General features: G+C 37.8%; 1 protein-coding gene across 2 annotated transcripts; it reads left to right on the top strand.

Moving 5' to 3' along the window:
- The first annotated feature begins 10 nt into the window (after positions 1-10).
- Positions 11-25,461, top strand: LOC121330406 (hepatocyte growth factor activator-like). 2 transcript variants are annotated; one of them, XM_041276909.1, is made up of 14 exons: positions 11-306; positions 639-702; positions 1,034-1,130; positions 3,395-3,468; positions 4,361-4,474; positions 5,569-5,700; positions 6,545-6,655; positions 7,183-7,357; positions 9,227-9,327; positions 17,975-18,203; positions 18,733-18,872; positions 21,236-21,394; positions 22,433-22,581; positions 24,881-25,461. In XM_041276909.1, the coding sequence occupies exons 1-14, from the start codon at positions 238-240 to the stop codon at positions 25,049-25,051; spliced, it is 1,785 nt and encodes a 594-aa protein (XP_041132843.1). In that variant the 5' UTR covers positions 11-237; the 3' UTR covers positions 25,052-25,461. The 2 variants fall into 2 exon arrangements, with proteins under 2 accessions (XP_041132843.1, XP_041132852.1); XM_041276918.1 differs by lacking the exon at positions 4,361-4,474.
- Positions 25,462-26,336: the final 875 nt, after the last annotated feature.

The following is a 26,336-nucleotide window of genomic DNA, read 5'->3' as shown; positions in this document are numbered from 1 at the left end:
TGCCAGTTGTCCCACATGCCAGTTGACTTCTGTGACACCAACCTTTTGAAATTTCAGATTTGAACAGTGTATCGAATCTCTCTGCCCACTTTATTTCAGAGTAAGCCAGAGAAAAGCTTCTAAAATTGTCTGGAAATCATTAGATCGGTACTTGATTACAGTATTTTCAATCTCTGAAACCATTTCTGGGAAGAATTATAAAAAGAAGCAAGCCTTTTTGCAAAACAGGCAAAAGTCATGAAACAAGAAATTAACTTTCAAATTCTGTTTATTTTTTTATGTTGCTCGACTGTCATTTCCAGAATGGTAAGTTCTTTGTAGTTTTAATTAAAAGATTAAAAGATTTCAGGGCTGTTGCTGGCTTTGTTTAGCATCCTAATTTCCCAGATTTCTTTTCAGTTTATTTATTTTTTTAATTAATTTTGATGCATTCAGTAATGTGAGTAACTTTGTTCCAACTGAACCTTTTGTTGTAAATGTGCAATTAGTATAAGTCACTCACAGTACTGCAGCAAGTTGCTCATTTCACAGAAACTCATTTACCAAGCGTTTGTTCTGTTTCAAAGTGTGCTGGATGTTTTTTTTCTTCACCTTCTTGATTGTGATTGGTGCAGCTTTACATGTCTATGTCTTTTCAGGCCATGGCTCCTCCAGGCCACAAAGTCACAAGTTTGCACGGTAATCATCATAAACGTTATACAGGTAGGAGGCAGTTTGCATCAAACTTGTTCTCTTGTGCAGCCTAATTTTTTTCCACCATATAAATTGTTGTTTATATACTTTACAAAAGCTGTGTATTGTTGCATAACAACAAACATATATCAAAAACAGTTTTTATAGTTTTCTTCTGAAATTGGTGGTTTACCAAAAAATGTCTTTCGAGTTGCAACATCGAATTATCAAGTGTCCCAAGAGTGAATATAATGGGTTCGTTTCTTAGTGTGATCAGTGTCATTTTTCATTGGAAACGATATCTATTATGTCACACTAGGCTAGGGAGTCATTTCTGTTTGTTTTTCTCTTTTACATTTAGTGCTGACAGAAAGTGGGAAAGAATGCAAGTTCCCGTTCCGATATGGTGGGAGGGTTTATCACAACTGCATTTCAAATGTCTTCTCTCAGAAACTATGGTAAATCCACTTTTTAGTTTTCTACAGAGAAAATCTGCATAGTATAAAACATTTTTTTTTATATATCTGGTTGCCAAATGTTTGACTTGTCCAGAAATGTCATAACTTTAACAAAATAATCGATTTGTAAAGATTTCTAGCATGCAACTAGATTAGTAAAAAGCATTTTGTTGAGCGGTACTAATAGGTTATTATATAGATTTTAGGAGCGCACACAGCAAATTAGAGATGCCTGCGATAGCACAGGTAATACAATGTAGGGTACACTTGGGCTGTACCGGTATCATGGAATAGTTAACTGATTTATGATCTGTAAGGAGGTTTAATTGCTTTAATTTAACAGCTAGCCAGGAAAGACCAGAGTTGCCTATTCCTGGTGTAGGGTTACCTATGGCAGCCACAGAGGTACTAATTTGATGCAAGGACTCTCCAAGGTGTTTGGATTGTTCTGGATTCTGCTCTTGGACGCAGCAGAACATGCCAACCTTGACCTGCAATAAGGAGATGCAGCTTTTAAATATTACAGCATATAATGGCTGACATTGCAAAGCAAATACATCTTTGAAGAACAGAAATTTACATATAAAATATAGTTAACCTAGGTTAGGACAACACATGGAGATGCCATTTAGAATTGAGTTAACCACGGGTGCACATGAGCCACGACATTAACATGCATATAAGTAACAGAACTCACACATTTACAGTATTACAGTATTTACAAGTTTATTTTGAATTAAATGTCCTTATGAAAACGGTTGAAAGAACTGCAGTGAACGAATCAATTACAGCACACTACTGCACAAACTTGGTGTTATGTCCTTACTAGTAAACATATAATGAAGATTCTGATGCACAGCTGGGTCTCAATTCACATGAACTATATTACATGGTTTATTAGTTAACATTAATAATGTTTATTGTTATTTTGTTCCACTAATCTACCCCGCTGCTGCTTCTGTTCTTGCGGTGTCTATCCACACACTGTCTGTCTAATCCTTCCCGTTCGAGGGAGGTTTCTTGACTTTACTTCCTTTGTGTTACGTGGTATTACTTAAAGGGGCAGCAGTACATATCTGGACACTACACTCAGTACAACTCGTATGTTGGATTGAAGTAATAATGAATAAAGTAACTACAGCGTTAACTAGCTGTACTTGGTAGTTGCAAAGGAGTGAATGAACTAGCCGTTTCAAGTCAGAGTTCAGTCAAGTGAAACGACAGTGTCGAGTTATCCACTAGTCTTTTTAATAGTTTTTTTCCCTTCGGTACCGATAATAAGTGTAAAGCTTTGTGTCGAATTATAGTCAGGATGCATATATTTTCTAATTTGGGACCAAGACTGTCTGTCAAATTAATCAAAGGTGTTGAGTTAACCACCAGTAGAGTTAACCATACAGTTACATACATACATACATACATACATACAAACAAGAGGACTAAACTCATGGCTCATAATAGTGCTTGCAATGCTTGCTCACCCCATTGGTTAGCTTGTCTACTGTATGGTTTTCCCAAGTGAATCTAGTTAACCCTACCACAGTGGAAAAGGGTGAACTACGTCATATATCATAGTACAATACACGCAGATTGCAGGATCAATTGAAGAAAGGCCAATAAGGTTAAAACAAGAGATCACACCAACAATATCAATAACAACCCTTGTAATACTATTTACACTTCTCAACTCCTGAGGTTGTGAATATCAAATAATAGTGGCAGACCAGGATAGTGCAATACGAATCAAATACACACAAAACATAGTACATATAAAAATCAATATTAGTAATGTATTTTGAGGGGTCAAGACCCAAGTCATCAAATCTGAGTGTCTTTTTCACTGATGTGCATAGGGGTCAGCCCCTCATGAATATTACACAGGAGCACCCAGGTGTTGTTGTGAACCCTTTTCCCTGCTGCCTGGTACCTGTATTTGCATTGAATTATATGTAAATCTGAGCAGACATGCTGAAGACTGGCATTACATTGGTATCAGAATTCTAAAAGTAATAGAATTCAATAATTCAAATAATTATTTGTGCAGGTAAACATAATCAATCTTACTTAAAAATTTGCTTTGATAAACTTGTTCATATGAAAATAAGTGATAATGGGTTTGATTTACTAAATTTTTGCTCTAATGCATAATGTATATTTAAAAAATGCAAGCTGGGGAAAATGTTAGTTTCAGGCCCTGTGTGTTTGATGATAATGTAATAATCTAAGTTGTAGCTCTCTTGCTTTATTCATTTATTATTTTGTAGGTGTGCTACTACTCATAACTTTGACAGAGATCGCCAGTGGGGTTATTGTGGCTCTGTAGCTGAAAACACACATGGTAATTTTTTATTTTTTATTTTTTTAGGACACATTTAGGACATGGCCACATATAAAGAGAAATTATACAGAGAAATTTGTCCATACTGCTTCAATACTACCTGTATTGAGTGCTGGTTATAGATTCCATGTGTCACTGCAGTCATCGTCTTCCTTGGTCAGTCACATTGACAACACATTCATTTTCTTCTGTATTGACTTAATGCACATTGTTATTTATCCAGTTTAACAAACATATACATATCCTATTTTCCCTATTTTACATCAGGTCCATAATAGGGAGAATGATGCATTGATTTTAATTAAGATTTATGTGCATTAACAAATGACAATGACCAATGTTATTTGCTGTAGGAGATACCATTATTCGTGACATACAGCCGTAGAGTTGTTATCCAAGATGCAACATGTGTTTTTAAAACTTCATTTTGGTTTTAGCAGGGCATAAAGAATAATATGATCAATTAGACTGTCAAAGTGTTGAAAGAAACAACTTAAAAGTGTTTAGAAGGCATTGAATTTATTTATTCTAGGAGTTAAAGAGTTTAATCATTTCTAGCGAATACTGTATAATTACAATTTTAAATGTATTCCAAATGAATTGCCAGTTTTATCAGCCTAAGTGGGCTGTCACTCATTGTGTTCCACAGTTTGTCTGAACTTTTATATTTCACCTGCCTAAAGGCCTTTGGAAGTAGAATAGAAACAAACTTTTCTCTGAAATAAGGGCAAGCACTACTCTATCTTTGTTATTCCAACAAGTCTGTCATTGTTTGAAACTTAGTTTTTAAATAATAAAATATGCTAACAAAAAGTGAATCTTTATTCCATAATGTTTCAGCCTGGTTGGACATTAGACATGAAAGCAAAATTCATACATTTGTATACCTTAGATTTCTGTGAAAAGAACCCATGTCAAAATGGTGGCTTCTGTACCAACATCCCACATTTACATGCCTTCAAATGCACCTGCAAAGAAGAATTTACCGGAAAGACCTGTAACATAGGTAGGCTGGGATCTTTAGTTCATTCTTTTTTTTAAATTGATGTCACATAACAACACACTTAAGTTACAAACCTGCCTTTTTACACTGAGCTGTGTTATTACCATACATTTGTGCTCATTAGATTTAGGGAAAGATATATAAAAAAAAAATCTTCAATTAAAAAGTACTAATGTTTTGTTGTTTCCCCCCCTACCCCCCATGTCTTTGGGAAACAGCAGTTCTCCAGTAAAAAGGTGTCATTTAGTTTTATAGTATGTTTCCCTATTGAATGATTAGATATTTCATTTTCTAGAATTTAGGGCCCTCATTTGCAGTGTGGACCCTTCTGCAGTGATCGTGTCTGTTTGTCACATTCCACATAGTGAAGATTACCTTGAGTTTTCATCTTCTCCAAACTTTTATCATAGACTTGCCCCCTATAGAATGTATGGAATACAATTGGGTATAGTCTGACAAACTGTTGATTTATATACATTTTACAAACATTTATGATTATGAGGACCCTGCATCTGTGCGTATGAAATAGACTCTTTTGCACAGTGGTTAAGACGCTCACTTACAGCCGGTTTGCACCGGTTTGTTACATGTACACTGTTGTAACCACAAGCACATACCGCAAAGGTAGGTAAGATGTAAGAGTTAATCAAAATAGTGCTGGGACAAAGATTTAAAATTGTGTTTGGAGGCAATAGGAGGCTGTGTGGTCCAGTGATTAAAGAAATGGGCTTGCCACCAGCAGGTCCCTGATTCAAATCCCAGCTCAGCCACTGACTCAGTGTGTGACCCTGAGCAAGTCACTTAACCTCCTTGTGCTCTGTCTTTCAGGCAGGAAGTTATTGTAAGTGATTCTTCAGCTGATGCACAGTTCACACATCCTGGTCTTGTATCTTTTAAAGCACTTAAGATTTAAGATATTGGTGGTCCACTATGAAAGGCGCTATATAAAGATTATTATTTTATTTTATTATTAATGTGCCCCTCACAAGCTTGCTGATGCACTAAAGTGTTCCCTGTTCTGATTGAGTTTTAATAAAAAGGGAAATTTACTTCTTAAAATCATTCAAAGTTTGCTTGTCTGTTGCCTTCTATTGTAGTGAAGTGCTATGACCAGACACACCTCAGGTACTACAACATTGGAGAAACATGGGGCAGAGTACACACTGGCAAAGTGGAGCAGTGCACCTGCATTGACAGCCTGATCGTGTGCCAGCCTGTACAATATACAGGTACATTTAAAAAAGGAAAATAAGTTGCTTTATTGTTGAATATTAAAACATTTATTTCTGTGTGTGTGTGTTACAATAGCTTTGTATGATAAATGCCAGATTTAATACTCTGCAAAAAATGTGCAAAATAAAAAATAATTTAAAAAGCATTATGTCCTGGAATGCCCAGGAGAAATCCATTTTATAGACTCCTAGAACACCTCATGACTCCCATTACCAAGTGGATTTAGGCCATACTAAACATTTTACATGTTAAGTCACACTTCAGTTTTCAGGATGGGCCATAATTCATATGGGATTTATCATAACACAAAGTGATCCCTGTGGCAAAGTGCCCTCCCCTGTGTGTATTTTGTGTTGTGTGTTAATGTTGATGAATAGTCATTGGTACATGTGATATAAACGGGTCTGTGTATAAAATGTATATTTGTATTTAGGAACGAGGATTGCACAGCACTTCACGTGCAAGTAAAATGTAATAATATGTGAGCACGGGGAATTGCACTTTATTAATTCACGTGCAGTTGTACCGCGACTCCAATTGAATGATTCATTAGCAATCGAGTCTCGGTACAGCTGCATATAAGCTGCATATTTCCACTCACTTCCGTGTCCTGTGTTTTTGTTTGTCTTACAACCGTTTATTTTCTGACTGTTCATTTATTAAATGCTGAGCGAGACCATTCGCTCAGCTCCACCAAACTCCACCTCTCTGTTTATTTTCTGGTTCCTGTTTCTGGTCTGACGTCCCCCTGTCTTTGTGACAATCCCTTATCCTCAAATCAAGCTGTCCTGTCTGGAAATTGATGCATTTTTAAAAACATGTTTTTTTCTAATTGCCTAGCATGTAGCACCAACCCTTGCCAGCATGAAGGAACGTGCAGATTGATTGTTTCCTCTGGCGAGTCGGTCTGTTTCTGCAGACCAGGGTTTGCTGGGCCACGCTGCAGCCTTAGTAAGTACTTGTATGTCAAATGAAAGTGCCACAGAACATATTTTCAAAGGATTCATCGCAGACAGAAGCAAATGCATTGAAAATATGGTCCATTGTGTCTTATTACTTGCTCTGCGTCTAATTTATAAAAGGGCCTACTTTGTGGATTTATTTTGTGTTACAGTCCTGTAGCAATGGACTGGGCAGATGCTTGGGAAGGTGATGCACAACAAACCTTTTCCGCCATAATCTTAGAAGGAGCAGAAAGAATTGAGAGACTACCTCATTGTTGGAATCCCTGGTCTATTTATACAATCATATGGCATTTCTTTCCCCATGAGTGGAGCAATATAGTCTTAAACATTAAACAACATCTTAGCTGAGCATCATACAGGTGTTGTAAAGCTGGTTTAAGCCTTACAATATTTGTTAACCACACCCAAGTAAAAGCATGTGCAAGTCTAGTTAGAAATTACAGTAATCTATAATCTTGAGTTTGGAACGCTTACATTTGATTCACATTTTGTAATCTTTCTGTTCTCGCTTAGCCCCGGAGGCAGGCTGCTATCAGGACAATGGCACAAATTACAGAGGTGTTGCCTGGACCACTATTTCGGGCAGTACCTGCTTACCCTGGAACTCAGACCTCCTCAGCGAAGAGTTTGACATGGAAAGTGTGGAAAAAGCCCATGCACTGGGTTTAGGAGCACATGCATTCTGCAGGTTTGAGCACCCATCTGGGCTAGGGATGGGACTTTTAAATGCATAAACTCTAAAGAAGTGGTCAAACGTTTAATAATATGCTAGAGGTATAACCAGTCACGTGACAAATTTCACTATTTGTCATATACAAGTCATCATGCAAGTTTTGGAGCCTTTATTTTTTAAAATATTTCAGGTTTCCCAGACCTGCATCATCCATGAAAAATAAGGGCGGATGTTATAAAAAGGAATGGGTTTGGCAATTGCCGCCAAGTAGTTTTTTTAGTTGGTGCAATAGAACAGAAAGACCGACACTGGGGTGGTTGTTATCCTCGGTCGAAAAAGCAAATATCCATAACATCATTTGTTATTGAGGGGGGCGATCATGTTATCCCCTATGAGAAGGACAGTGTGTACGAATCGTGTATGCCATAGTTTTGAAATCGATGTAAGATTATCCCAGTAATCATTTATATATATACAACATTAATACAACTTTTTGTCCACTGCATGCCTGTCTTCAAATATTTAAAGATGTTTGAGTAGTTTTATGTTTATAGAGCGCTAAAGTCACTACATATCTCAAAATACAATGAAACCTGTCAAATTAATCGTAAAAATGATAATTTCTCAAATTAATATGTAAAGCTCACAAAATAATACGTTGGATTGTACAATTCACCTAGATTACATTCGGCACAAAAACTAATATTTTTTTTAATGGATTTTATGGTGTAACAGTTTGTTTTTAAGACAAGCATCCATTGAATTTCCAGACTTTGTAAAAGGTGATGGATTTCGAGATGTGATAAAATGTGTTGAGCCATTCTGTACCGATGCGTAAAACAATAACAGTGAGGCTGTGTGCTGCAGCTGTTCATACAAAACTTTCAAAAAGGGAGAAAAAGTTGCAATTACCACAGACTCGTGGACCCCATTCCCCAATCTTCTCATTGGCAGATGGCTTTTTTCATCTGAAATTGCTCTGTATGATTCTGGACTGTACGGTTGTTTATGTTTAGTACAATTTTTGTTTGTATATTGAAATAAAGTAAAGGACATCCAAGACACACTTCAAACAGATAGGCCAGGCATCGCTTTTTAACAATTTAATGTAATGCTTGTTTGAATATATGAATTTCAATATGGTATGTTATTTAATAATAGTTGATGTCATGAATGGCTAGGTAGTGATGTCACAGACCATAGTGGGTGAAGTGCTGGGCACGTATTAATTAAATAAATCAAACAAACAAAACACTTAAAACAAAAGGCACGTTGGCCAAAGAAAATAAACACACACAAACAAAACATGTACCTTGCTGGTTTTGATCAGGTATGCGTAGCAATTGTTCACCTTTGTGACAGATCTCGCTCTCACCCCTCTTAACCCTCTCTAACCTTGTGAGTGGATGATGCAGTTTTATATAAATGGCCATCTCCAAATTAGTAAGTACTTAACCAGTTTGGAGATGGCCACATTCTGCACAGCTTTAGATGGATGGAGATGTAACCCCATCCACACTGCCAAACAACAATAACAAAACACTGTTTCTAACAAACACAACACATTGAATATGTATACAGTTCTAACTCCACTGACACCTTTAATCACAATCATTGTTTTTAGAGGACATTTAAATATAAACACTTATTTATATATGTGTATATATGGTTAAACATCGACACTGTATCAATTTTCATTAAAAATTACGAAAATGCACATCCCCAATATCGGCTATTCACTGAGATTGTTAGGAACTAGCAGTCAAACTCTTGATTGACCCAAGTGTTCCCTTATAGATTTCAGAAAACAGATGCTTTTCTTAGAACAATTGAAACTGCCAACAAAGTGAGTTGGATAGGATCTGATTTATGTTACTTCTTCAGGAACCCAGATGAAGATGAGATGCCCTGGTGTTACATACTGAAGGAAACCAAGGTCTCCTGGGAGTACTGTGACATTCTACCGTGTGTGAAAAGTGTTCCTCGTGAGTATTGTAAAACAGGATTACATGCATATCCCTGGTGGCCAGAGTTTCATGGAATGCACTGGCATGTCCATAGTACCCACTTTATATCAAGAAATAGATTTATGCATTTCAAACATCATTTTTCAGTAATAAATGTAACAGGGGTTTTCTGTTAAGTGTGTGGGTATCTGCTGATAGATAAAAGAGACACAGAGGTTGACAGTGAAACACTACTCAGGCATCCTGATTTTATTACAAGGGTTTTATTTCAAGCAATGGTAGTCCTAGTACAAGAGGACAAATACAAAACATTCAAAACACCTACAAAATACTACTCCCCTTAGAAAAGAGGTCCCGCTCCAGGAACAGTCTCCCTAACACTTCCTCTCTAGACTTGGATGGTATCCTGTAAGATTTTCCCCTGTTCCTTTCAGTACTAGCGATCCTGGTATACAAACAGTTGTCCTTTTCCTTTTATATTTTTCTCACCCTGGTTGACACAAGCAGTTATGAGGATCCTACCACTACCCTCTCCTTCCTAGACAGTTTGTATCCCTGCTTGTAAACAAAGGAGCTGGCTTTTTAGCCCCCCTTTAAAGGCATGGAAATCAACACCTGACGACATGCTGCACATGGATTTAAAAACAAGAGAATTTATTAAACATGCATTCAGTCTAAGAGTTTCAGAAAAATACCTTCGTTCAGAAAAATAAAAATAAGCAATGCAGAATGTCAGTGCAAACAATTGCACAGTCAATATTCACTGAAACAACGTTACAATTAAACAAAGCATTAGACAACAATTTATCAATGACACAACAATAATAATTGCTCCAAGCAATTTCTATAGCTTTCACTGCAAGAGATTCTCTTATAATCACTTAGCTTAAAAACTAAGTTGCATGCAATTATGATGGAAGCTCCATCATAGCTTATACACAAAACAAGAAATAAACATTTAGGCCCAGATTTATAAAGGGGAAAAACCTACCGCAAAAAGCTACAAAATTTGAGTGTTCATTATGGCCGCATTCAAAATAATGACTTATTTTGTAAGAAGATTAGGTGAAGCAGGCGATTCTGCAATCAAACAATTTAAATACCCCTCACCGCAATTAGCAGTGGAGAATTACACACCTCTCACAATAAATAGTGGGTTTGGGTCAACCCTGCGTGTGCAGGCTACACATTCCAAAAGAAAATGAATGGCACACAAAGACCCAAGCCTGGTACTAGCCATGATGAGGAGGATGCTTGGAAGTGAAAACTGAAATTTAGCAATATGGAATTGGAGATTTTGGTACAAGCAGTACTTGTAACACATTAAGATGTATTAGAAGCTCGAAATACATCACCAGGACAAAGGAATAAAATATGGAATGTGTGGTGGCTTCTTAATAAACAAATGTACCAAATGTACAAATGTACAAAAATAAAGCAAATTAATGTTGTTTAAAGTAAAAAGGAAAGATAACTGCGATGATGTATTGGCCACTCTGTTTTTAAACTGCATGTTTGTAATAAATAAAACTACATATCCTAAGAGCAATAGGGAAATATAGCTAATGCATTACAGGAAGGAGGGACTGTATTTAAATTGGCTGGTAGCAAGTTGTGAGGAGAATAGGAGAGAAGTAGATGTGAAGATGAAAACAAAAGGATTGTTGAGTATTGGTGCTGGCATTTAGTACTGGCTTGGCATTTTTGGAGCCGATTAGTAGTGATGGAGCTGAGTAGTGTTGGAGCACAGCTGTACAGTGAAAACACTGAGCAACACAGAACATAGTGGAAAGCTGAAACCACAGAGACAGGCGGAACAATGGACTATACTTCAGTCAAAACAAAACGTACCTTGTACACAAAACCCAAAACCCATATACAAAACCCATTCTATTAAAAAGGCTGCTGGCCTATGTATAGTAAACGCTGCAAGCTTAATACTGTGCAACCCAAATGTCTGGGGTTGTATTACATCACACAGACTTGGCTTGAATACTGTTCTTCTCAACCAAGGAGTACACATGACTGAGAAGAAGAGAAGGGTACTGGTTCAGAGTGGAACGAGGAAATAAAAACTCTGAAACCACAATTGAAAAATAAACTGTTTTATTAAAGGACAGAGTTGTTTATGGACTGTTGCTTTTTAAACTTTCAACCACCAACAAGGCCTGGTCTTTCCAAAGAGTTCTTAGCCCTTTGCAGTCCATTGTCAGACCAGGTCCGACACTACAATTTTCCCTTTCCAGTCCGATGTAGAACCCAGTCCGACATCTTCTAAAAGACGTAAAGCACAGGTCTCTAGTTGTTTTTTCTCCGGAAAAAGCAGAGAAAACCTTTTAATGGCCAAGTGAGACCAGTAGGAGCCAAATGAAACCAAAAAAAAAGGGCGTATCTCACAGCATTACAAAGATAACATGGACATAACAAAGGAAATAGCTGCTTCTGCATCCAGCGCTCAAAGAATATCACAGAAATTTACAGAACTTTCATTTGATGTAATAATAATAAAAGAATGACTTGGATTGCATTATTGAGGAGTCTGGTGATAAAATGAGTGATCAGGAGAGGATTTATCAGTGTGCACATCTATAAAGAGGTATGTGAAAAATACAACGAACAAGGGGTGGGGCTTGGCTGGAGATACAGTACTGAGTGTCCTTTTGCAATTCAGTGCCTTTTAAACCCGTTTTACTCTGAAAAAAATATTTTAAACAGCGCATGTAAGATAAACAGCGTGTGTGAAAATAAATTGGACCTGACGCATCTGACAAGTGCTGAATAAATGGACTGCAAAGGGTGAAAGGGCAACCAAGAGTCTTCAGCCCTGTAGTTCCACCTTACTCCTGGAGAGGCAGCACAGGACAAAGGCTGGGATTATAATTACTCACCTGGGTGTGTCTGGACCCAGAGGCGCCCCCTTGGAAACCTGCAAAATAAGAAATAAGAAAAATTTTAAAAGCAACCACAGAGTTCAGTTAGTCCATGCCTCGAGGTCTAAGTGGACGGTGAGCTGAACTCTGCCATTACAACTAGAAACTGTATAAAGAGAACTTTTGTGTTTATTTACAATTTATTATTGTTTGATTAACTTTCTGCATTGGGTGCAGCCCATAGCAACTCAGCTGAAGGTTTACATTTCTGTTGAAGTCTTTGATTTGCCTGTGGAAAGAAAAGGGAAATAAAAACCTCCTGCTTTGCTTGTACTCCCTGTATCCTGCCTGTCATTCTGCAGTTCTAATCAGCCGGTTTCCCTACAAATACAAAAATCGCTGCGAATCAGCCACCAGGCTCACACGTGGTTTTAGAAGCAGGATAGCCAAAACTGCTGACTCCCTCTACAGTACCCACCTGACAGAGGAAAGGCTGCAGACAAGATTGCAGGTCTTGATGTGCTGGTCCGTGCACTAGTGGATGCCACCAGAGTACAGCAAGAGACCATGGCAAACATCACAGCAGCACAGATGGAGGACAACCGGCTACAGAATGAGCAGTTGCATGAAGCGAGAATAGAAAGAGTGGCCCTGTTTTCAATGTCTCAAACAACTGGATTACTCTTCAGCTTCAACAACTAAATCTGCAGCCAACCAGTCAATCCAGCAACCCATGTTCTGAATAAAATGACCACTGTTGATAAATATTCATAAAAAGGTGCTCTTTATTAATGATGTGCCAGTGGAAAATGTAATGCCAAACCACGCAAGCATTTTATCATCAAAAAGGAGTTGCTATATCGAGTCACATTAATTAACCCTTAGCAGTCTTATGTCGGACCAGGTCCGACATTCCGATTTTCCCTTTCCGGTCCAATGTCGGACCCTGTCCGACATCATCGAAAAGATGTAAAGTACAGGTATCTAGTCATTTTTTCTCCGGAAAAAGCCAAGAGAACCATTCAATGGCCGAATGAAACCGAAAAAAAGAGGTGTGTGAGCAATAGCCCTAGCAGCTGCACCATACGGAGACAAGCAGACATAAACAAAGGAGGTAGCTGCTTCTGCATCTAGCTCTCAAAGAATATCATGGACATTTGCAGAGCTTTATGAGACATTATAGTAATAAGATAATGAATTGGATCGCATTATTGAGGAGTCTGGTGATAAAACGAGTGATCAGGAGAGGATTTATCAGTATGCACATCTATAAACAGGTTTGTGAAAAATACAACGAACACGGGGTGGGGCTTGGCTGGAGATGCAGCACTGATGTCGCTTAACATTGCAATGCCCTTTAAACCAGTTTTACTCTGGGGAAAAACAAATTTAAACAGCGCGTGTAAAATAAATTGGACCTGATGTGCCTGACGGGCGCCAAATAAATGGACCGCAAAGGATTAATAGTAATCAAGTGGAACAGCTATTGGTATCCCAGGCATACCATTTAATGGTTCTGAAGATAATGCAAAACCATTTGTTTGCTGTACATTTTGGAAGTGACAAAACTTTACAACGTATTGTTTAAAGGTTTTATTGGATCAGAATTAAAAAAGATTCTGCGTTTCAGAGAGCTAGCCCAAAACCACATTTCAGAGCTCCCTACCACCCATGCCCATAATAGAAGTACCCTTGAAAGACTAGCGATGGATTTGGTTGGTCCATTAAATAAGTCAGCTAGACTATGCCACTAGGTATCCTGAAGCAATTCCTTTAAGGAATATGGCTTTGAAAACCATTGCTAAAGAGTTGGTAGAGGTATTTTCTAGAATGGAAATTCCCAAGGAGATCCTCACAGATCAAGGGACCCCTTTTGTAAGTAAATTGATGGAAGATCTATGTAAATTGTTAAAAATCAAGCCAATTAAGACCTATGTTTACCTCTCTCAAAAGATGGTTTAGTTGAGTCTTTTAACACAACCATTAAATCGATGTTAAGGAAGGTGATTTCTAAAGATGGGAAATACCGAATGGAGGACTGTGCACCTAAGTGAAAAAATGTAGAGCAAGCTGTGAAAAAGTCAAGGGTGTCATCATCTCCTGGGCCTAATGGAGTTCCTTACAGAGTGTACAAGAGTGCACCTGGTGTTCTACGAATCTTGTGGAAATTGATAAAAGTAGCATTAGAAAAACAGGTTGAACCAAGAACATTGTGTAGAACAGGTTAGGTCTTTATACCAAAATTCTAAGTCAAGGAGCATCTCTATAATTAAAGGAAAAGTAGTGGATAAGAATATCTGCATGAATAGAGACAATACCAACAGTGTCTGAGAAGCCTGAGAAAGGTCTTGGAAGATGGTATGATGGGGACCTAAAGGACGCTTGTGGCAGGCTGGCGAGTGGATAGAGGCCCAGAGACAGACTGCAGTTCAAAAAAATAACAATTTTATTATAAATAAACAAAAATAAAGTGCACAAGGGCAAAATAACAAATACTCAAACATAAATAAAGCAAAAACAAAACTCACAAAAATAAAGTTTCCAGGCTGGGCAATGCCTTCACTGGATTTAGAAACTTCAAAAACCACAAAACAAACACCAACCTGCTTCCTCAGCTCCCTCTCTCTAAATGAGAAGCAGAGGCCTCCTTTTATATCAGGTGGCTGGGCGCTGATTGATCGTTAATCAACCTAATCAACTAATCAACCCCAGCCACCTGAACATAATAAACCCAGGCAGGTAGGGAAAGTTAACCCCATCCCTGCCAATTTAAAGGGCAGAGCTTTGCTCTGCCACAACGCTGTTTGTGTGGGAGAAGTGAGACAACAAGCAGTGCAAAGGCTGAAGAGCACAGACAGCAGCGCTTTACTGGGAAAACTTAAACTCTGGTGCTTTCAGTTTGGTCTACTGCCAAGACATCTATCATACTGCCATGACATTGGTAGTCACACAATGAATTTGTGAGGGAGACAGCACCTGTGTTGAAAACTGGAAGAAAGTGGGTGGCAAAGGAAGCTGTGGAAGGTGCAAAGGCAGCCCTTCATATCAGTGATATCATGGAGCAAATACAGCATGGAAGAGGAGCCATTGATCTCAGTTCAGCTCCTCCTACATGGCACAAAGCAGCCCCAGCTCAATGGAGGAAGTTGATTGTCAATGGGGTACAAAAGCAGGAAGAGAGGATGGGGTGCATAAAGGCCGTTTCCCAGGCCCAGCAAGGAGAATGGACGAGATTAGAGAGTGTGGAACAACAAGAGATCGGCTGGCGAGATCTATGGACAATGGAGCAGAACAGGATCAGTTTTCTCATCAGGTAATCCTTAATCTATGGGTAGAAGAGGATCAGTGTTGTCCTTTGTGTTCATCACCAGCTACATTAAGACACATTTTGACAGGATGTAAGGTGGGTCTTAGCCAAAGATGGTTTACTTGGTGTCATGACCAGGTGCTGCAATGTTTGACCATAGCATTACAAGACAAGCGCAGCATGACCAACAGGTTTCCATCAATTCCAACAATACATGACACATGAAGAACAGCATTCCTCCATCCAGGGGAGCAACCACCCACCAAAACTTGTCTATGACAACTGGAAGCTGCTAGAGACTGGAAAATGCTGGCAGATGTTGAACAACGGCTTATTTTCCCACCTGAGATTGCCACCATGCATTGTTCACCTTGTAGAGCTAACAGTGACATGGGAGGGTGCTTTGGATGAGGCATATGAAAGGAAGAAACTTTGGTATGCTCAACTAGCTGCTGAAGCGGAACAGTGAGGCTGGAGAGTTCAGGTTTACTCAGTGCAGATGGGTTGTCTGGGATTTGTGGAACACTCCACAACCCAGTTTCTCAGAGACATTGGATTCAGTGGTCAAGAGTTGCGATGCATAGTGAAGAACTTATCTGAAACAGCAGAGAGGAGCAGCAACTGGTTCTGGTTGTGACAAAAAGATTCTGGTTGGAAACATCAAGCACAGTAGAAAGAAAGCTTTGTTCACAGCAGTGTAGCATCAATTTTGTCCCTCCGAACCTCAAGCCAACTCTAGCGGGTGGACACTACTTGTGCACACCTCCTTTGCGGTCAGCACGCATGTCTGGAAGCAGCAGAAGCTCGCTCACACTTCGAAAGTCAGTGGGTTTTGCGATTCTCACTTCAACCTTGTGATTGGTTAGTCTGGTTATTTTGGGCAGTGCCTGAGTCCAAGTGAAGTGTCTTCCATTGGTTGTTCTCGTACCGACGTTGTTGGCAGTTTTCCCACTGGGAATAGTTCTGCTGATCAGACGTAACTCAGTTCAGCTAATGTGTTACAATTGAAAAGTTATAGTTTGTAAAAGTGTTCTTGTGACGTTTCTCTTGGAATCTTCCAGACATAACTGATGGTTTTGCGTCAGTCTGTTTCGTGCAGATAAGTAGAAACAAAGACCCACTTTCCGATTAATGCAGTATCCTGTTCACTGATTCAGTCTCTCGTAGGATAGATGGCAGGGCCCTTCCTCAGAAGACGATTTTAGCCATTATTCAGAACATTGGTTCTTCCTTACCTCCTGTGAATTCGAGCACGTATGCTCCCATGACTCTGCAACTTTGTTCACAGCAGTGTAGCATCAATTTTGTCCCTCCGAACCTCAAGCCAACTCTAGCGGGTGGACACTACTTGTGCACATCTCCTTTGCGGTCAGCACGCATGTCTGGAAGCAGCAGAAGCTCGCTCACACTTCGAAAGTCAGTGGGTTTTGCGATTCTCACTTCAACCTTGTGATTGGTTAGTCTGGTTATTTTGGGCAGTGCCTGAGTCCAAGTAAAGTGTCTTCCATTGGTTGTTCTCGTACCGACGTGGCCCCTTGTTCACCATTTTGCCCCGTCGGCTGGATTTACGACAAGGACTGCTTCTCGTCCAGGTGTCAAGGTACTCAGAATTGTCTGGAAGTTGCCCTCAGCAAAACACTACTGGCGCCGAAATAACTCATTCAGTGACAGGTAGAGATAAAACACTTGTCCAGCAGTTAGTTTACGACTCTTTCTAAAAACATTCTTTGTCAGTGGGAGAGTTTGTAACCTGACCAAGAATGCACAGAGAATGGTTTAAGATCCCCTCTGTATATTCCAATGCTGTTACTTTCATGCACAGAATGATATGATGACCCCTTTCTGACGCTACACATGCTATGGCAGGGCTTGGGCCTGCCCCTGTCAATAATGTATATTTGGTGAAGTTTTGTAAGGAAAATGGTTTTGTTTGGTTTAAACCTTTAAAGTGCAAAATTGTTACAAAAGAATATTTGCTGGAAATGTGAGGGCTGAGAGGTTAGACTTCCCTCCCTGCCTAATTTGAAACCTAATGTGCAGCAGATGGTCAGGTATTAATTGAGTAATTGATTCTCAATTAACCATGGCCATATGCCTTTAAAAAGGGCCGTCTTGTGTTTTGTGCTGTGCTTACAAATAGAAAGCCTCATGACTGTGTGCCTGAACCAGGGTGATTGAACCAAGAATGACCATGTGTATACTGGAGTTTTATAGTGTTTTAGGTAGGGATTTTAGGTATTGTAATCCCTCCTAAATTTATGTAGTTTCTGCAGGCAGAAAGTTCCTGAAGCGAGACCTCCCTTTTAATGGGAGCAGTGCTTGGCCCGAGCTTGGCCACCTTTTGTTATATTACAGTAGTTGCCAGAGTACTTTTACCTAATATAGTTTATAGAGGAGAAGCATAAAGTGACCACATTTATTCATTCAGCTGTATGTATGTACAGAATGTATTAATTTGTCACATGTGGTGTATCTTTTGCTTCCCCAGGTAAAGCAAGTGATCCAATCACATTTATTGTCGTAAAGCCTACGCCTGCTCCAGTCTGTGGAAAGAGACACAAGAAGAGAATTCCAAAGGGAAGGATCATAGGAGGGAGTTCGGCCTTGCCTGGCTTTCACCCCTGGCTGGCAGCCATATACATTGGCAACAATTTCTGTTCAGGGACCTTGATCAAGCCTTGTTGGGTGGTCTCTGCAGCCCACTGCTTTGCCAGCAAGTAAGATTAAGGAAAACATTGTTTCTTAGTGCAAATGTTGTTTTTTTGTACATGGTTAGTAAATAGAATACAAATTGAACTATACAAAAAATATATATATCTAAAAAGTACAGTTATCTTTAAAATGCCTTTAGAAATTAAAATACTTTCTCCTAATATGATGGAGTAAATGTTTGTATATGAAATTGTCACTAGTTAAAAGGCATGCACTTTTACAGGACAGTCTTGCTGATTTAGAATGGAATTTCCTCTGTCAAATGTACTGCATTTAAATTGCTTTGTTTCGCTAACCACTAAATATAATGCAATTCATTTGTTAGCATGCCTCTCCCCAGGCCTCTAGTGGATGAAAGAACACACTACGCTGTTCCACTGAGTACATGTAAAAATATATATGTATATGTTTTCTAAGAATACAGATCAAACATTTTTCAGAAATTCTGCATGGATAATTTGTTTTAACGAAAATAACAACTAGTACACAGACGCCTCATATTTTAAACCCCCAATTTATTTCTTTCTTTTCTAGCCCCCTGAAATCGAGTGTTAAAATTATTTTAGGTCAGCATTACTTCAACGACACAGGCCGAAATGCTGTGTCATTTGAAATAGAAAAATATGTCTTTTATGACCAATATTCAGTATTTAATCCTACTCAGCATGACATTGGTAAGTAAATGCAATGGTTGTACATTTTAAAAAAACAAGTAGATTCAAATTACATTGTCTTGTTTTATTTTAATTCTGAATGGGTCTTATTGCAATTACTCCAATATTGTATTTTTTTATATGTAATTGTTTGGTTGTGTTAATGTGCTTTTGACGATCAGGATCTGCTCTTCATTTCTATTTGCCTGCTATAGACTTACAAGAACAGTATGTAATGTACAACAGGCAACATTATCTAGTGCAGAGCAGTGCATTACCAACATACAAAAAGGAAACTTTATCCAAAGTAGCATACTTATTTATATCTATGGCAGGCAACTAGACTAAAATTAAATGTGTTTATTCTTACAGTTTATACATCTGTGTTGTGCAATATCTGTCTCTACTCCATAAAATATCATGAGCAGGAGAGGTCACATTTTGAGCACTGTGGGGATTATGTCTATAACTGATAGAGATTAACCCAGCATCCACAAACAAGTGGTCAAACTAACCCCGAGCCAGGATGTTTTCTCCTCGTGTTACCATGAAACCAGTGTCCCACAATTGATCGCTTTTTTTTTTTTTTTTTTATATAGTCGTTGCCAATGATTTTTACCCGAGTTTTCTTCCCAATTTGGAATTGCCAATTGTGTTATTAATCTGGTTCATTACTGCAAGCCCAGACGACTCGGGAAACGAAGGCTGAACACGCGTCCTCCAAAGGTGTTCATTTTTCGCACTGGGGATCCACAGTGAAGCCACCAGACCTATAGTGCTGGAGGACAACACATTGAATTGCTCCACTGCAGACCTGCAGGCACCCTATCAGCCAGAGGGGGCTCTGGTGCACGGTGAACTGTGGATTGTCCTGCCGACCTCAGCCCTCCCTACCTGGGCGACACTCGGCCCGGTTGTACTTATGAGGTCCTGACAGCGAGTTATTCGAAACCCAGCCAGTGAGGAAGAATGCATTGCATCTCCCCAGGAGTCTTGCCTCAGCCATTACACACTGCCCCGCATTCACCGGGTTTTTTAATGCTTTCAGTCATTTGTATCATTTTTTTATTGACAGCAAATAGAAAGTCATTGCAGAACCCACTAAAACCCCACACTAAAGAACAAGTCTGTCACAGTAACATCTACTAGCTGCTTCTCAGCCACACATGCATCATTACAGATTAGTCCTCATATTCAATTGGTTCAGTTTTGCTTTAGTATAGTAAATTTAAAGACACTAAGTATATACTGTAGGTCATATTGTAGAGTTTTACAGAAATCTAGATAACTGAATATCCAACTATGATGAAATCTAGTCAGGACAAAATTCTGCAAGTTATTAATTGCGTAAGAATCTTTGTCTGTTTTTACATATACAATCAGCATTCTCACATTCCTCCTAGTAAGACCCACACAAATTCCTTTGCATTAATTGGGGGTGGAGTCCACATCACCGAGCGAAATATTCATGTTCAAAACTCATTTCAACACTGAAGACATTGTAAAAGACTTCTAGTTGAATTGTTTTCCATTTCATTTATTTACTGTAGATTATTCTAATGTTTCATAATTTACCTGTATATATGCAACACTTGCCTTTTTTATATTTAGTATTATATAGAGAACCGCTTATCCAGCTGTGATAAAACTTGGCAAAGACATTCTTAAGCAAAGTTTTTGAGTTACAAAATAATTTTGGATATGCCAGTTAGTATGTCTTCACTGTGGCAAAGTGGTTGATTGTGTACAGGTGCAGGCGTGATGCAGTGCGCAATGAACAGACAGAGATTTGTAATCCACTTAGAAAAGTACTTTTATTTTTAACAATCCAGGTCTGGTGACCAAATAACGATTCCCAGCAATACACAGCAATGTGTAGTGCACAGGGTCAATAATAGGGGCTTTGCAGTAAATACAAGTAACACTCCCACAATGTACAAACATATAACAGTGATGTGTCGAAGAGAAACATTCTAGAACAAATCTGCCACATGAATTATACAATACATTTCATTTTCATAGAAACTGCTTACAAGCAAACTGATAAATAAAATCACCCTAATCTAAAACAGGGAGAATAGTAGCAGTCACTAACTCTAACAGTGAAAAAGCCTTTTCGTTCTTAAAACAAACAAACAAACAAACAAAAAAAAAACGCCCTCATTTAGGTGCCAATTTTAAAACAAATTTATCAATGTAGTAATTAAAAGTAGGGTGCTCATCAATCCATGTACTTAGATAGTTATAAAAAGAAACTTTCTCTGGTAACTCTCCATGTAATGTACCAATAACCCTATTTCTAATCTTCCTCCTGTTAAAACAGAACAGCATTGTTTTTTCAAGCATGTATAAGAAAAACAAGTATACTGCCTTTTGTTTTGCAGTTCTGATTAAGCTGAAGAAGAACAATATGCATTGTGCTAGACGGTCCCAATTTGTACAACCTTTGTGCTTGCCAGAAAATGACCTTACATTTCCAGACCATCACTGCTGTCACATTGCTGGCTGGGGACACATGGATGAGAAGAAGGCTGCCGATAAAGGTATACTCATTTAGTGTTGTGTTGGCTCATTCTACTATAGCTGATTATTTAACTTAACTTTTAAACAAACATGGACAGTTATGATAAACTAAACAACATACAGATTATTCTTAACTCACAAGTCAGCATCAGATTAATGCCGCAGGAAGGTGGAAACTATGGAGCTTGTTAAACCATTCTACTCCTGCATGTTATTTACTGTTTTTTTTTTTAACTGAGACAGTTCACAAGGTCATTATTAGAAGTAGAACGAAACAACCCAAGTTCAAAGGAGGTGGTAACCAAGGCTTTAGAAGGAATTTCCTTACACCAAATTAGCACTGGCCATATAAGCATGGTCTTTTGTTTTTTTGCTTGCATTTTATACTTCAATTTGGAATATGCAGATATTTAAAAGACAATGCTATAGTTTCTGCTACATCCTGGTACTACAGTACTTTGTGTTGTCATTCAAATTGTCTCCAGTAAGACCATGTGACCTACAACAAAGGCACCAGGACCCTGCTTTTATATATGAAATATTTGCATATGCAATAAGATAAGATGTTATTAATAATAATAATAATAATAATAATAATAATAATAATAATAATAATAATAATATTATTATTATTATTATTATTTATTATTATTATTATTATTATTATTATTATTGAAAAGGGGGACAAATTTGATTTTAAAACCATGGTTAGCACTTTTTAAAATTTACTACAAAAAGTCACTGCACACAGGTGTACTGGGCACCTTTTTTAAATTACTGACCCGCTATTAACCGAAGGACAAAAGTATGTTAAAAAAAAAAAAAATGCATTCATTTCGATTGCACTGCAAACAGAACTTCCCTGATTTTCTCACAAAGTGAATGATCTTGGTGTAATGCTATCCTTAATCACTGTGCTATAATAACAGTTGACGAGAAGTATTAGAAACACAGCAAACCATATACAGCATTTCTAATGTGAACTCAATCCTAATATTGAGCTGTAAAATCTAGTGTTGGGGGTTGGGATATTCACAATCTCTTTTTCTTTTGATTAGAGATAAAATACGCACATCATTTGCAAGAAACAGTAGTTCCCCTTGTGCCTTTTGAACAGTGCAGTAGACCAGAAGTGTATGGCACTGAACTCACTTCAAATATGTTGTGTGCCGGATACCTTACAGACTGTAGAAGAGACGCTTGCCAGGTAACATCTTTATATGGAACAAGTCAAAGGACTATAGTTGTTTATTGTAGAAATAACTGTTCATATTATGACAACTGTTTATTAAAGTAGTATTTAGCACAACCTTTATTAAAAAAAAAAAAAGACTTGAAGCAACATATTTGTATTTTTATATTAAGGATTCTGTAGCTTTAGCTGCATTTTGGTGCATTTTCACAGTAAACCCCTATACTCTGAATCAATTTCTATGTTACTAATTCACAATACATTTTGATAAACTTGTTTTCATAGTTGCTGCATGTTTTGAAGATGGAGTTTCTGAATCCATTCACCTGCCAAAAACTAAAGCTTGTTTTCAGTTCAAAACTATACCACTGCATGGTGACTATCACGCAGAAAGAGTACACAGAACTGCAAACGCAAGTCAAAAAATAAGTTAGAAAGGCCAAGAGAGAAATAGAAATGAACATTGCTAAGGGAGCTAAAACCAATTCCAAAATGTTTTTCCAATATTACAACAGCAAGCGAACATTCAAAGAGGAGATTAAATGTTTAAGAGATACAAATGGCAAAATCGTAGATGAAGAAAAAAAAATAGCAAATATATTAAATGATTACTTTTCACAAGTTTTTACAAAGGAAGATGCTGACAACATGCCCCACATGTCATCCAGTTCCTATCCAGTTTTAAATATCTTTAGCATAACTGAGGCAGAAGTGTTAAAGGGACTAGGAGCTCTTAAAATAAACAAATCCCCTGGGCCAAATGAGATCCTCCCAGTAGTACTCAAAGAAATGAAAGAAGTAATTTACAAACCGCTAACCAAGATCATGCAGCAGTCTCTTGACACAGGGGTGGTACCGACAGACTGGAAAATTGCAAACGTAATACCGATCCACAAAAAGGGAAACAAAACTGAACCAGGTAACTACAGACCAGTAAGCCTGACTTCTATTATATGCAAACTTATGGAAACTATAATAAGATCCAAAATGGAAAATTACCTATATGGTAACAGGGTCCTGGGAGACAGTCAACATGGTTTTAGAAAAAGGAGATCGTGTCTAACTAACTTGCTTGATTTTTTTGAGGATGCAACATTGATAATGGATAATTGCAAAGCATATGACATGGTTTATTTAGATTTCCAGAAAGCTTTTGACAAAGTCCCGCACAAAAGATTAATTCTCAAACTGAACGCAGTTGGGATTCAAGGAAACACATGTACATGGATTAGGGAGTGGTTAACATGTAGAAAACAGAAAGTACTGATTAGAGGAAAAACCTCAGAATGGAGTGTGGTAACCAGCGGTGTACCACAGGGATCAGTATTAGGTCCTCTACTATACCTAATCTACATTAATGATTTAGATTCTGGTATAGTAAGCAAACTTGTTAAATTTGCAGACGACACAAAAGTAGGAGGAGTGGCAAACACTGTTGCAGCAGCAAAGGTCATTCAAAATGATCTAGACAAGATTCAGAACTGGGCAGACACATGGCAAATGACATTTAATAGAGAAAAGTGTAAGGTACTGCTCGCAGGAAATAAAAATGTACATTATAAATATCATATGGGAGATACTGAAATTGGAGAAGGAATCTATGAAAAAGACCTAGGAGTTTTTGTTGACTCAGAAATATCTTCATCTAGACAATGTGGGGAAGCTATAAAAAAGGCTAACAAGATGCTCGGATACATTGTGAAAAGTGTTGAATTTAAATCAAGGGAAGTAATGTTAAAACTGTACAATGCACTAGTAAGACCTCATCTTTAACACTGTGTGCAGTTCTGGTCACCTCGCTATAAAAAAGATATTGCTACTCTAGAAAGAGTGCAAAGAAGAGCGACCAGAATTATTCCGGGCTTAAAAGGCATGTCATATGGAGACAGGCTAAATGAATTAAATCTGTTCAGTCTTGAACAAAGAAGACTACGTGGCGACCTAATTCAAGCATTCAGAATTCTAAAAGGTATTGACAGTGTCGACCCAAGGGACTTTTTCAGCCTGAAAAAAGAAACAAGGACCAGGGGTCACAAATGGAGTTTAGACAAAGAGGCATTCAGAACAGAAAATAGGAGACACTTTTTTACATAGAGAATTGTGAGGGTCTGGAATCAACTCCCCAGTAATGTTGTTGAAGCTGACACCCTGGGATCCTTCAATCCTGACAAGTGTTTTAGTTAAACACTAATGTTTACCACATATTCTAGTTGTTTATATTGTCAAACCAGCAATTGGAAATCAAACAGTCAAGTAGGTAACACAGTTATGTTGCGTATGCATAAACAAATCTTTCCCTTTGTTGGACACACAGGGAGACTCGGGAGGCCCACTGGCCTGTGAACAGGATGGCATCTCTTACCTGTATGGCATCATCAGCTGGGGAGATGGTTGTGGCAGAACAAACAAGCCTGGAGTCTACACCAAGGTTACCAACTATGTGAACTGGATCAACAGCATCATAAAACCAAAAGCACAGTCCTAATTCACCTTGGCCAGGTTTTTCATCAATTTGCTTTTGCAGGAATTACTGTGTAAACTTTTGCTACCCATAGATACAGGAAAGAAAAATAAGTATAGAGCTGGGGTACTTTATTACTTTTCCAAAAGGATAAAGTTGACACATAAGAGAATGCCGAGGTAAATTTACAGATAAAAAAATGCTTTTTAATACACAGTTAAAAGTGAATTATTAATACCAATTACATTGAACCGCATGTACAGTAGTACTGAAGAGGATTTAAAATAAAACAAAATAAAACTGTAGTACATTTGTGGTTGATAAGCCATTTTCCAGTTTTTACATTTAAGTTGTAAACATGCTTGTACCTAACTGAATATTATACTGTGTATCACTAGTGCACTTCATATTCCACTTATATATATATATATATATATATATATATATATATATATATATATATATATATATATATATGTAGACAGAGAGATAATAAAATAAAAACAAAAACAAAACAAACACCTAACTCCCACTCTGAGTACTTACTAAACTAACCCACTGGACGGCTAAGCCATTTATCAGTTAAAACAACACTTCAACACACACACAACGTTGCACACGACACACACAATCCAAAAGGTCTTCACTCTACCTTTTAAACTGAGGTTTGTTCTTCATTACAGCCTCACTTCACGCACACACTGGAGACTGCCCAGAACAAACATTTTCACTGGTTAAATACCTGCCTGCTAATTGCAGGCAGTGGATATCCATTATCATTTGGAGCCAGGTGAATTCCATCCTGGCTCTCTCTCGTGGCATTCTGGGAAATGTAGTCTTTCAGAACCCCTCCTGGACTACATTTTCTCCCTCTCTCCCACCTGAGACACTATATATATATATATATATATATATATATATATATATATATATATATATATATATATATATATATACTTACTTTCATCTTTTTGTAAAGTTGCCATCTTCAGTATACAAATATGTATGAACAATTTACACAACATGTTTTTATTGAATGATGGTGCATTATAAAATTGAGTGCATTTATATCTTTACTTAGCTGTGTGCAATTCATGATTAATTCATGTTAAATAAAGGTTTATATTGAATAATGTTCAATATGTTTACAGCATATTAATTCAATAAACCATGCATTAATACTTTCTATAGTATGTTAACATAATTGAAAAATTACTAGTGTTATTAACCAGTAAACAGAATGTAATCACAATGAGTTCATATACATCACAGAACACATCATTACATAATAGCTAAGTGGTGACATTTT

The sequence above is a fragment of the Polyodon spathula genome, chromosome 2 (genome assembly GCF_017654505.1).
Source record: "Polyodon spathula isolate WHYD16114869_AA chromosome 2, ASM1765450v1, whole genome shotgun sequence".
Lineage (NCBI taxonomy): Eukaryota > Metazoa > Chordata > Actinopteri > Acipenseriformes > Polyodontidae > Polyodon > Polyodon spathula.
This window is presented reverse-complemented; position numbering and strand designations above follow the sequence as displayed.

What these genes read in the sequence shown, in the direction of transcription:
- LOC121330406 (XM_041276909.1), top strand. Translation starts at nt 238, where the DNA reads ATGAAACAAGAAATTAACTTTCAAATTCTGTTTATTTTTTTATGTTGC. An exon ending in GGAGCACATGCATTCTGCAG is followed by an intron (nt 7,358 to 9,226) that starts GTTTGAGCACCC and finishes TTACTTCTTCAG; the next exon opens with GAACCCAGATGAAGATGAGA. An exon ending in GAAGAAGGCTGCCGATAAAG is followed by an intron (nt 21,395 to 22,432) that starts GTATACTCATTT and finishes TCTTTTGATTAG; the next exon opens with AGATAAAATACGCACATCAT.